Source organism: Salminus brasiliensis, chromosome 3, assembly GCF_030463535.1.
Source record: "Salminus brasiliensis chromosome 3, fSalBra1.hap2, whole genome shotgun sequence".
Taxonomy (NCBI): Eukaryota; Metazoa; Chordata; class Actinopteri; order Characiformes; family Bryconidae; genus Salminus; species Salminus brasiliensis.
The window spans coordinates 13253486-13266463 of NC_132880.1; the positions used below are offsets into that span (position 1 = coordinate 13253486).

The 12978-nt window shown below is 41.6% G+C and overlaps 2 protein-coding genes across 2 annotated transcripts; both read left to right on the forward strand.

Annotated features, from left to right (window-relative positions):
- Positions 1–72: 72 nt before the first annotated feature.
- On the forward strand, positions 73–1725 carry s100a11 (S100 calcium binding protein A11). Its single transcript, XM_072675554.1, has 3 exons — positions 73–616; positions 807–964; positions 1443–1725. Exons 1-3 carry the CDS (start codon positions 574–576, stop codon positions 1575–1577), a joined length of 336 nt encoding a protein of 111 aa, XP_072531655.1. The 5' UTR covers positions 73–573; the 3' UTR covers positions 1578–1725.
- A 1700-nt stretch (positions 1726–3425) lies between these two features.
- On the forward strand, positions 3426–10677 carry s100u (S100 calcium binding protein U). The gene is made up of 3 exons (XM_072674656.1): positions 3426–3629; positions 8581–8713; positions 9774–10677. Exons 2-3 carry the CDS (start codon positions 8594–8596, stop codon positions 10113–10115), a joined length of 462 nt encoding a protein of 153 aa, XP_072530757.1. The 5' UTR covers positions 3426–3629; positions 8581–8593; the 3' UTR covers positions 10116–10677.
- Positions 10678–12978: the final 2301 nt, after the last annotated feature.

Genomic DNA, 12978 nt, shown 5'->3' on the forward strand with positions numbered 1-12978 from the left:
TTTTTTTTTTTTTTATTAACTTCACAACCCGTCGACAGTAAAAGTAGCCAGTGTGATGTTCTAGATAATGCAGAGAGTATATATAGTATATATATAATAAAAACCACAACGGCTGGAGGTGACCTAAGTTTAGGTGCTGTTTAGGCAGGTTTATCGGATTACGTTTCACTGATGACTGGTGTTTAAACCCTCAACACTATGACAACACTGTAAACAACCTGACTGAAATTGCAGACTAATCAACTCTCAGGCTTTTCTTCAGATGCTTTGCACTGAGATGATGATGATCCTGCATCAGCATTTACCATTTACATGAAATGCACTTCAAGCGCCTCCTATTTCACTCATAGTACTTGCTTATAATACTTTTGTTAAAGAACTTCACTATGCATGCAGATTCTGTGTTTGTGTTGTGGCATCAGCAATGGAAAGATGTATAAAGCAGATAAGAGCATCCTGGCCGTTGGTGGAATCTGTTTGGGGGGGAAAAGGGGAGTTTTGTTTTGAGAAAGTTCTTGTTTTCCGCTGAGCTGTGCTGTAGGATGAAGGGAATAAAAGAGGCGAGGAAAAGAGATGGAGCACATCCACATGTTGCGAGTAGGAAGGCACCACGCAGGTACTGTGACATTTACTATTTGGAAAAATAACTTCTTGCTTGCTCTTAAACTTCTCTAACTTTTTTTGTACTTGGTTTAAAGTCTGAAGAGATTACATGAGCACCGTTTTCAACTTTTAGTGAACATTTGTTTTGTGCAATGTTACATTAATTAACAGTTATTGTCTTTATTCTTTCTGTCTTTTTCTAGTTTACGCTAAACAAAACAATCTTCCTACCATGGAGTCTGCGATTAATGTACTGGTCAGCCAGTTCAAGACTTATGCAGGCAAAGATGGCTCTTCACAGACACTCTGCAAAGAGGAATTTCAAAGCCTCGTGGTGACCCAGCTCCCAAACCTCGTCAAGGTCAGACTTTCCTCTCTTACTCACTGTTCTGTGCACACTAGCGTACCTGGTTTTAGTAATGTGTTGTCTAAGCAAAAGACTGTAGTCTGTAGTGCTGGTATTTCTGGAGCTATTGCTTCAGTGTTGTGTGGGGTTTGCAAATGTGTGCTTGCTTAGAGTAATTTGTGTTTTTACACACCCACACAAGCCTGTGGGTCAAGGCTACAGACAACCCGCCGTGATCAAAAGAGAAAAAACTGATTGAGTTGGATTCTGCATTCTTGCCAGTAGTTTTGTTAGATTGGAGAAGAGGGTCAGTAAGGAAAGGTGCTGCAAAATTTGCTCTTTGGCCCGCAAGAAACTCCCTGTAGTAAGTCAGCAGAACAGATGCGCAGTACATCGGTTTTCCACACGATGGTGCTGCTGTCGTTGAAAACTGTTTGCTGGTTGGCCCTAAAGTGCACATGAATGCCTCTCTGTCCTGTCTGATTACCTGCAGAATGCGACTGATCCAGCCGTGATTGACCAGCTCATGGGCTCACTGGATGAGAACAATGACGGCGAACTGACGTTCCAAGAGTTCTGGCAGCTGATTGGCAAGCTGGCGAGTAAGCACGGCGGCTACAGCCACTAAACTTACAGCAAGACCATTTGAAACATGCCACTGATGCACACACTGAAGCAGTTGGGTCAAACGGAAGCTTGGGACTTTTCTGGAGTTTAGTTAACCATTGGCCAAGGCAGGTGATGTGAAATAAAAGAAGCTATTGTTTTATTCCATAGACCGGCTTGCCCTTTTTATTATTATCACTACAGTGTATGGAGACAATGCACACGTACAATAAATACACTCATACAGTTGGCTTAGAAAGTGTCTTTGCTGTAAATGTCTTAAGATTTAAGTCATCAATCAAAGCCAGGTTTCGGGTAATCAAAGCTTTTCTCCAACAGCATGTTCAGCAGGTCTGACATCACTGTATGAGTCTTTTTGACTCCACAACCCTATCTGCAGGCTTACAAAATCGCATGTGTAGCACCTACAATTCTATAAGGGTTCCTCACAACTTACCAACACCTAAGCCTCCTCTTAACCTCTCAGTTAACACTACGAAACTATCATGTAATGAATGTGATTCATGTAGATTAAAACACAGAGCATTTCTTTGCAAGCTTTTAGCTTCTACGGTTGGAAATGAAATGGGCACAGTACACTAAAGAGTTCACTGCCATGGGTTTGCTTTAGTTGTGTATTTGCTAAAGCAAAGGGCTACTCCTCTCTAAAGCAAAGCACTACAAAACCCATTCATCCACCAGAATGACCAACCTAATTGACCAACAAACTCACTGTTTGCCTAGAACAATTTACATAGTGCCTTTTTTTTTGGAAAAGTTTAGATGCCCTGAGGCTCAAGCTACTCAGCTCCTGACTCTGGACTTTGTAGCCTAATCAAACAGAATTGGAGGTGTGACAAAGGAGTGACTGCAGTTGACACACACTGACACAGACAGGTAGTCATACATCGCAAGGGCGGTGCCACCCTCCGTTGGGCGCACTCACACAGGGAAAAAACACAAAGGTCCACGCAGATCATGTTGTTTACATGGTGTTTACAGGGCAACTGCCAGCACATTTACTTGCTTATTAGGACAATGTCATGGCTACTTTGGATCAAAGTCTGCATTATTAAAAGTTATGAACATGAAATGAATTTGAACTGAAAGGAGACCTAATGCACAAGTATATGCTCATGAACCTCAATCAGAGGCCGCCACAGTTCTACTTAATAACACCTAATGGATAGATTTACAGGACACGCTGTCACCAAGACAGGCCTAAAAACAACCCCAACAAAAGTGGACAAGAGTGCATCATATTGCAGTGCAGTCCATTTGAACTGCATGGAGTCGAGCTGTGTTTTCCTGATAACTTTTGGATTCTGGAAACTGCACTGGATTTTCCACATTTCATGCACAATTTAACTAGCTTGGTCAAAAATGGTCACAGTGGTGGTGATGGGAGAGTTCAATGCCTTCTTAAGAAGTGGTCACGTTGCCTCATGTCTGAGACGGTGTTATACGGTAGATCAGCAGGCAATCAATCAAGCAAGCAAGCAAGCAAGTGACCAAGTGACCAAGTGAATGTCTGCTCACACCTGTAGTTACCTACAGCTAGCCCCTGCAGCTCGTGACCCCACAGAGCTGAGTAAAGGGTTCCAGCACCCTGTAGCTACAGTCTTCCTCACTTCAGCCTGAATCAGCCCCTCCACTCTTTTCACGTAGCTATCGCGAGGTATCCACCCCAAATCCACACACAGCCATTTACGACATTTCTCCACTACATACGGGACAATAACGTCCTCGACTACCTAGCTAGCTATCTAAACATTCCCATTTTCCCTCTCTGAAACGTTTCCATGTTGCAGCTGAAGCTCAGCCCAGAAACTCCCCTCCACACGAATACGCCCTCTGGGTTGTCAGCGAAGGGGGAAAAAAGTTTAACGAAAAAAAAAAAAAGAAAAAAAACCCCCTAAATCACGGAAGAGGTTCTGCAGCCGTTCGAGTTTGACAAGTTTTTTTTTTTTTGCTGGCGAAGAGCGAGAAGGAGGGAAGAGACGGGAGAAGAGCGGGAAGTAAGAGGTGTAAAAATCTGCTCCTCGTTCGGCTTTTTCGTGTCTCTGGTTTTAGGGTAAGTGCACCGAACTTCTTCAGCTTTAGCTACATTCCCTCTCCCCGGTTTTGTCAGGGGCTTTTTACTTACGGAGCCGCTGGGTCTCACTCTCAGCGCCACGTTTTAGATTTTACACACGCGCGCGCGCGCGCGCACACACCCTGCCACAGACACACGCGCGCACACACACACACACCCTGCCACTCGCTTCCACCGCTAGGGATCGACTGAAGCGCCCGCTGGCCACGAAACCACTTCTGCTCCAGAAACCCTAACCGTCGATTGTTCTCCGTTTTTCTTCCCTGTTTTGCTGCAGTTTGGTCACGGCTGAAGTGAATAGTAGCTGTGAAGCTGCAGCTCGGCCCTGTGGTTTGGTCGTTAGCTCGGGTGTTGTGTTAGATAAGTGTGCAGTTATCTAGCAGTTCGACAGCTTTCTAAGGTTTCTCAGACTAAGAGAGTCGAGATTTGTGAGCCCAGTGTCCCGTTTGTTCTGATATATCTATTAGTTTTAATATTATTAGACTCCTACCCGTAGTAGTTTAATTATTATTACCAATAACATTAAAATGATTTCAGAAAGCTTAAAGTATGCACTTCCTTCTTGCTCTCGTTCTTGGAAAGGAATTTGTGTAAACCCTCATTTGAGTTCCTATAGCCTAAATTACACACGCCACACAGACACGCCAGCCAGGCTCATATTAATGGTGGCTTGTCTGGAGTGTCAGCCTGTGGTTCGTGGTGCTGGAAGGACCCACGGCAGAAAGCAAAGGCTGCTGCGGCCGCTTTTATACGCAGCCTGACTTTGTTCCTCTGTGAATTTTTCATGGCACCCGGGCGGATCACGTTCCCCCTCAATCTGTATCGCGCACTGCAGAGAAACGGGAGCCCGCCAGTCTTCATCTTTAATGATATGCCTCGGGTTTTTATGTCTTATGTGAGTAATAATATGCAGCGGTGGCCAGGAACTAGCTGCAATTCCTCACGTCCAAGTGCAGTTTTGATGGACTTCTGTGGACTTCAAATAGTAGCTTATTCGCTCAAGATCTTGTCATTTGAATCACTTATCTGAAGACCCTACTTTCCTTTCTGTGGTTCGTTTCATTTGGCTGATGGATGCTGGACTGCTGGATGAGCTGGGAGCTCTGGTCTTGGGGAGTTTTTTTTTTTTTTTTTTTTAAGTATTACTCCTACATAAGTCGTTATTGATAGTTATGGTAGCTATTTCGATCGCTTTTACTCCAGTCATTCATTGAAGTAGCCTGACAATACCTTTACTTAACGGCCTGCTTTTAGGCCACTCTACCCACCTCTAAAGGGCCTTGGCTCCGGCTTTCAGCAGCCCACTGAATATCCGGGCTTACTGCCCAAGCCTTCAGTCATTCATTTGTCTTTATGACCGGGAGGGAAGTCGAGAGGTCGGCACCCTGGGGTGCAGGATCACCAAGCTCACTTAGCGACACCCAGTCCACAGAAGTGAACAGCGGAAGTGGAGACAGTCTTGTTTGAGCTTTAGGTGGAACATGCTCGCAGGACTATGTGACAACGGTTCATTGTCCCAGAGAGAAAGCGCTCGAATGCAGAGATAGTAACCTAGATAAGCCCTGACAGTCTCACACACTGCAGACAGGTTTCATTTGAGTGGTTAGAGACAGGAATGGCATCCAGAGCTTTAATTAGTTTAATGAATGAGTTTATATTTTCTATACACACACACATAAACTCATACACAAAGCACTTTAGTATACATACTCACTTAAGCAAGTATCTAATCAGCCAATCATGTGCCAACAGCAATGTGCGAAATGATGCAGTTACGAGGAAGCAGCTTCAGGTAGTGCTTGTTAAAGACAGATTGGCTAGTTGGAGTATTTCTAGAACTTCTCATCTCCAGGGATTTTTTTATTTACAGTAGTCACTAGAGTTTACTCAGGACATCCGGTTGCCATTCAGCAGCCATTCTGCAGACAGACTTTATTGGAAAGTCAAACGGAAAATTGCAAGAATGGGTTAAGCTGGCAAAAAGGTTACGTTAGCTCAGATAACTCCGATTTATCACAGTTATGGTGATGGTAATGGTCTTATGCAACATTTACAGCATACATTATCCAGGCCGATGTATATTTGGATCATGTTACACAGGTAGCGTTAGGAGTCCTGCAGCGTTAAGCGTCCTGCCCAAGGACTCTTATTGGTATAGCATGGTGTGCTTGCCCAGTCAGGGAATCGGACCCTAGTTCGATGTTGTTACCCACTACACTGCACCAACCACTGTCAGGTTTCATTATGTCAGCCAAGAACAGAAAGTTGAGGCTGCAGTAGGCACGGGCTCACCAAAACTGGACGGTTGATAGTCTGGTTTCAGCTGAGGCACACATTCGGTAGGGTTTGAATTTGCATGAGTTCATGGACCCAACCTGCCTTGTGTGAACAGTCCAGGAGGGTGGAGGAGGTGTTATGGTGTTGGGGTGTGGTAAAATGGGAGATTCACAGCATGAAAGCTGAAAAGTCACCTGAAAAGTCAGGAATTGAATGGTGCAACCATATCAAACCAATATCGACCAATATCAAAGGAATGTTTCCAACAATCTTGTGGAATACATTATGTTTCATTTCTCTAACCTTATTTCTTTATGGTTTTGGTATCCCTTTAATATTATTTGTATTACTTGATCTTGTACGTTTAATTGTACAGTGGCCTTGGGTTTAACGAAAAGATCTTCTAAATAAAATGTATTGTTATTACTGTATTTTACTATTAATGTTATTTCTGTTTATTGTAATATTAGTGTTCTAATGGCTTGTGTTCTAATTGGCATGTGGCACTGGAAACTCTGAACAGTTCTCTGGACAGTATGTATATATAAAATGCGTTCATGTGTACTCATTGATGAGTGTAAAAGTCAGTAGGGTGCACTATATAACTTAAAGTGGTTAGGTTTCACCAGAAGTGATCTAGAGAACAATTTCCTGTGCCACATGCCAGAGACTCACACAGCAGTGTCCTCACTCCTGTGTCAAACAGTCTATGAAACCAAATACTTTAATAAGCAAGTAATGTGTCGGCTCGCTCTCTCTGTTCTTACTAATTAGTCTAAGAGCTATGTTTCCTAATTGGTAACCACCTATACATGTACGTATTCCTGCCAGTTAGGGTGAAGAGGGCAAACTATGCATGTGTGTTTGTGTGTTGGGCAGTCGGACGAATAGCAGTGCAACATGAAGAAGGCAGTTCATCGTGGATAGCCATGCCTACCAAGATTTCTGTCAGGCTAAAGTGTTCTTTGTTGTCTTTTTCAGCGATTCTTTTTTACTTTAGAGTCCTATCTTAATCAACAAACGCGTTGAGGTAGACTAGCAATAGCGAGACTAACATTCCAGTGAAGTTTGAGTGACTCACACAGACAGCAATGCATGGAATCTCCTTACTAACAAGTCATTGGCTGTTTTCTGTTGTTTTCCTCTGCGCCTGCATCACACTGTCTTGCCTGCTGGTTCATGTGTCACTGGCATATTTCTTTGTTTGGCAGACAGATACTAGGGAATTTATAATGTCTACGCTACTACATCGTGCTCTGTCTGTGACTGTCACTATTACTCATATTAGTGGTCAAGTAAACTACAGATGATATGTATAATTAGTAAAGAACCCACATTTAAAAAGGCCATACAGTAAAATGGACTCAACTGGGCAATAGCAAACCAATTACAAATTGCTTTTTAGAAGAAAGATAAGAAGTTAGACAGATAGAAAAGATATAAAGAAAATGCATATAAAAAAGGGAGGATTTTAAATAAGCATAACACGCCATTATACGGTTATTTTAAAATTTTTCAACCAGGGCAATCACTACTGATATTACTATTTGCCGATTCATCATTTTATGACCAAACAATAAAGCATATGCTTAACAGAACACTTCCCATATTCCAAAATATTAGATCTTACAGTTAAATGCTTTTTAAGTCACTTAATGGCCAGAATTTGAGACAATTGAAGAAATATAATGCTGATTTTTAATTTAAAAAATAAAAATATCCACCTTGTAAGTAGCCTGATTTATCTGAGGAGGAACCTATTTGATTTATATTGAGCCTGGAGTAGCAATGATAGTGGTGCTACTCTCCTTATTACCGGTCAAGGAAGGATCAACAATGAGCTTGAAGCTGTTGTTAAGGTAATTTTAAGGCTACATAATGCTACTTTAACTTAAGAAAAAATAGAATCTGGTTATCTTGGCTACCTTGACAGCCCTGTCAGGACAAAAATAGCAGAATACATGAAACACATTTCACTTGCCATGCACGTTTGTGTAGTGGTATGCAAGACAAAGGCGTAGAGCAGATACTAAGAGAAAAACCAGCAGTTGAGCAAGACTGAGTGCGACAGACGGTATAGGCAACGCAGGAGGGAAAAAGGACAGGTTAGGGAAAGAGAGAGAAAAAAAACAGTTTGGGTGTTGGTAATCCCTCGAGTAACACGAAGCCACTGTGCAGTTAGGCCTTCTGGATATCAGATGACCTATCAAAGATCAGGGGAGCCATTGTGGCAACTTGCTCCTCTCTCCTCTCTCCCCTTATCTCCATTCAACTGTCAGTTTATAGCGCCAAGATTTCCACTCTCTACACATAGATAAAGGCAGCAGATCGTTAATGTTGTTGGGGTCCTCAATGCTTACCAAACAGCCAAAAAAACTGGGGTTGTGCTGTCTGTACCGTACCGTACCATATCATCTTACATCATGGCAACATGGTTCCAGAGGTTGGATACAAGCTAATTCTAGACCCAGTTTCGCACAGTGTTCAGTAACCCAAATCTGGAGGAGCCTAAACAGGTTTAATCATGAAATAAGCTCTCTGCTTTGTGTAAACTGCAAATGATGTGTATGTTATGTCTGCTCTTTTATGACCTTCACAAAATCACACTTGCCAACAAGTCATGTCTTCTAATTTCTCCTTCTTTTCTTTGTAGATAAAGAGCAATCATGGAGGGGGCCATCAAGACATTAGTGTCAATCTTCTTAAAATCGTCAAAAGGCAAAGAGAACCTTGGAGAGAAGGAGTTCCAAACTCTTGTGAAGAACCAGATGAAGAATATAATGACGGTTAGAGGCCTTCACACATATGTTCTTTAAATGTCTGTATGAAACAGAGCACTGATATGATGTAGAAACTGGTGTACAATTGGTTCAAAGCAGCAGTGACTGTTGCATGTTTTAGCAATGTTTCAAGATCTGTATCAATGTTTAATTTGCACCCTTTGCTGCAGCTCAGATGTGCAAATGCACACACACAGACAGCTTGTCTAGTCTCTGTAGAGACATATTGGCAATAGAATAGAACTCTCTGGAGCAAATATATTTACCATATAGCAGATATATATGTATAAAGCCCCCCTAGCATTGAGCTTTAAAGCAGAAGAACTGTGTTCTGTGGAATGGTGATGCTCAATCCAGTACTTTGAGGATGAGGGGGGATGGTGATTGTCCAATATCCTGGCCTTTCTAAAAGTCTTGCAGCTGAATGCAATCAAATACTCACAGCAATGTTCTGAAATTTTAGACATGTTTAAAAGGTCTCTAGTGCTACTTGTTTTATTTCCAGTTGCACCGCCCTCTGATAAAAACTTATGTACAAAAAAAAACAGTAATTTATTGGGTGCATAACATATGCCCATCCCTATCTCAAATTCAAAATATATTGCAACTGTTATACCTTTAGCATAATACAGTGATTTAATCACAACGTCATTTTATACATGTTGTGCGCCCTCAACCCAATCCTTATTATTTACCATCTCATCAAAGATCAGGCATTCTAAAATCACCGGGCCTGATAATTTTCATCGCTCAGTTTGAGTGGCTCCATAATTATGTGGTCTAAAACCTACTTTGTGGCAGAACTGATGTTCGAAGCACAAATGCTCAAATTCTGTTTATTTGCTTAATTAACATATTAGAAATATTGAGAATTTGCAGAAAATGCCATATTCAAGCATGGGTTTCACAGAGGATTCGTTTCGCTGTACTTTATTATCTTAGTTATGTTTAGTCTCAGAGCTTCTAAAGTTTGCATATTACTGTTTTTCAAGTTTTTTGGTCTTTTTGGAATTCAACGCTTTGTGGGCTGCACATAATCTTTTGTCTGCATTATATTGGTTTTCAGGATACAGAGAGCTCTGAGGCCGTTAAGCAGATGCGTCAGGGCCTCGACACAAACCAAGATGGAAAAGTCAGCTTCCAGGAGTACATGAAGCTGATTGGCTACTTGGCACAGTCGCTCAGTGATCAGCGCTGCAACGAGGAGACGCCAGTGGCGGATTCAGTGCAGGAGACACAGGCCGAGGCCCCTGCAGCGGCAAAGGCGGAGCCGGAAGTAGAGAAAGCTGCAGAGCCTGTAAAAGAGGAGGTGGCGGCAGCCAAAGTGAAGGATGAGGCAGAGGAAGTGGAAGAGGAAGAGGAAGAAGAAAAGGAAGAAGGGGAGCCAGAGGCAGAGGAGACCTCGTAGGAGCTTGAGCCAGTTGAAGCACACTTCTCCAAACCTTTGTACCCTTTTTGTTTATTTCGGTCTAATATTTTTAAGAATTGTCATATTTTATTTCATAGCCTCTCAAATTTGGCCAACACTACACCTTTTACTACTACATTGTAGCATAAAACACTCAATATTATGCATTTTTACATGCCCTAATGTATGCTGTCATTTGTATTGATCTGTATTGTATTTTAGCCATTTAAAGATTTCTATTTACGGTAACACTACATTCCAACATAGGCCTCGAAATGTGCCACACAGTACCTCTGCCAATATGTTTACAAGTGCTACTTTTTATTGGCATGTTCAATCAATCAACCAACTCTGGTGCTACTACAACAGTATGCCTACCAGGGACCCACACACATGCATGCTAACCCCATAACACTATCACTTTTTGTAAGGTTTTGTTGTACACATTTGGTTGCATGCTAACACTATTTCACACTAATATTAAGCACTTGTTCACAAACCACTGCCAAAATTTTAATGAAGTAGTCTTCTTTGCATGACAATAAACAAACTGTGTCTTTAAGCATGGTGTCTAATAGCACATGTGTTCTTATGCCTTACGTTTTGCTCTTTCTTTTACCCTCTTTCAGGATTGGGATGGTTTCATCTCTAATCTGGTCGATTGACTGTCTTTTCAGTGAAAGGTTTCCCTCTCCATCACCCACATTTCTTTTCTTTCACATTCAGCCTCACTCTTAACATGCGTTTGCGTTCCTCTCTCACTTAGCTTTGTCTAGCTTTGTCTCAAGAACTAGTATATCAGGTGCTCTGTGTCCTAATAATGACCAGGGCTTAATAATTAAGAACCTTTGGGATGGAATCCACACCAGGGGACCCATGTGGCCCTACGGGAGCCCAAAATAGCCCTTTAGCATTAGGCCACTGACCCAGGGAGGCCCCTGAAAAGCCAGGTGTCCTCCACGCAACGTGATCCACATATGATCCACAGGTTAGAACTGGAAGACCAAACAAGACAATGAGAAAGCCTCACTGTAATTGCTCACCGTTGCCTGGAGGGTCAGATCTCAAATTTGATCATTCATGTGGAGACGTTTTTGTTTGTTTGCTTGTTCAATGATGCTTGTTTTGCTTTTGTCCTGACCTACGTTGATCTCTCAATACCATTGCATCATCTATGTTAATGTGTGTAGCAATACGAATGTGAAAATGAACTGTGGCAACTCAACAATGCTGAAGATCTAGAGTCAAAACTGGTTTTGTGGATCTACTTACAGTTTCAATTCGAAATCCGGCAGGTCAGTTCTGTCAGAGACTTCAAAACAACAGCTGTCCAGTACGGTTTTAGCAGATTAGGGGTGGATGGGGAGCCAGCAGATAACCCCTAATTTAGTTCTTTCTCTGTCTTTTTTTAACATCTGCATTTCTGCTGATATTTACCCAACATGTGTTGAATGTGCATTGACTTCATATATACCATCTTTCCTTCTATCTCTGTACTCTCTACTTCTGCATCCCAATTTGGCCTTGTTTTTGAAATTCCAGCTTGGGGCTGTAACATAGTAGCACCCACTAACTAAGTAGCATCTCAAAAACCACTAAAATATTTAATGTATTATTTGTATGTATGTATGTATGTATGTATCTCAGAGAGAAACTTATTAACAGTTATTATCGGTTAGTTATGACAGCAGCAATCCATGTTTTACTTTACCATGTATTGTCTGCCTATTTTATAGTCAGTTGACATTTTCTCATGTGGCGATGTATTGAGAGCTTGAAGTTGGAAAAATTCCAAAAAGTTGTTTCTTGTACTTCTTGAGAAATCTCAAATGACATCTATCAATCTCTTTCTATTTGATTTCTAGAACTGGTAGTTTAGTCCTTGGTAAGTTCAGTGTAATTGTGCAAACATAGATCTTAATAAAACACAACCTACGCAGTTCTGCCCATGACATTTTATATGACACATCAAGTAGTCACACAGATACATAGATTAAAACAATGTCACAAAACTGTACCACTATGTACTATTAGCTAACCATACGCATACATTTTCTCCTTCCTCAGTCCTTTCCCAAATGTGTAGCTTACACATGTGTACAGTTGTGTGGGGCAAAACAAGCACATGCAGGTAGATCATGTTTATATATCTCGGCTATGTAAAACCACCTCACCGGCTATGTTACTGTCTTGTTTGCTTTTGGTGTGTCTGACTCTGTACCGTGCCTGCTGACGTGGGGCTCCATTACGTTAGCATTATCAGTGTGTCCTCGCTCTGAAAAGCGATATGGGACGCCACTATGCCAGCCTCCTGCAGTCAGCACAGCGTTAGAGAACAGCGAATTAAGCTAACCACAGCAGTGGTTAGAGCTGTTAGCATTGTTAACATTGGTTAGACTTTATTTGAAGTAGTAGGATTTTTAGCTGTGAACTACATTTTCAAAGTAAGGAAATATGAGGCCCAAATTCTGAAGGAAGGGTCATTGCCTGGTTTTCTTGGAAGTCAAAAATGATTTTTAAGTTAGTTTTAAACCATTTTACAACCAAAGATGTGATTGTTTGGTTAAATAACTTGAAATGCCATTGAATTTTGTGACTGGTTAGCCCTTTCCCTTGTTAATATTACAACTAACAATTACTGGTGTTTTTTTTACATAATACATTTTCAGTAATGGACAAATACAGCGCCCACTGAATAAGCTTAATACACACGCTCTTAGCAAAAACTGGCATTAAAAAACAGTTGACAACGACAGTGGTCAACTGTTTTTAGAGCTATATTGTAGGTATTCCTACCTTCATAGGGAATGAGTTGAACAAGGCAAAGTACAATTTAGGCAATCAAATAGTTCTTTGATTTGGT

Excerpts from the sequence above, each read along its gene's own strand:
- s100u (XM_072674656.1), top strand. The coding sequence starts at position 8,594 with ATGGAGGGGGCCATCAAGACATTAGTGTCAATCTTCTTAAAATCGTCA. Across the intron at positions 8,714-9,773 it reads AGATGAAGAATATAATGACG|GATACAGAGAGCTCTGAGGC; the intron begins GTTAGAGGCCTT and ends ATTGGTTTTCAG.
- s100a11 (XM_072675554.1), top strand. The coding sequence starts at position 574 with ATGGAGCACATCCACATGTTGCGAGTAGGAAGGCACCACGCAG. Across the intron at positions 617-806 it reads AGTAGGAAGGCACCACGCAG|TTTACGCTAAACAAAACAAT; the intron begins GTACTGTGACAT and ends GTCTTTTTCTAG. Across the intron at positions 965-1,442 it reads AGCTCCCAAACCTCGTCAAG|AATGCGACTGATCCAGCCGT; the intron begins GTCAGACTTTCC and ends GATTACCTGCAG.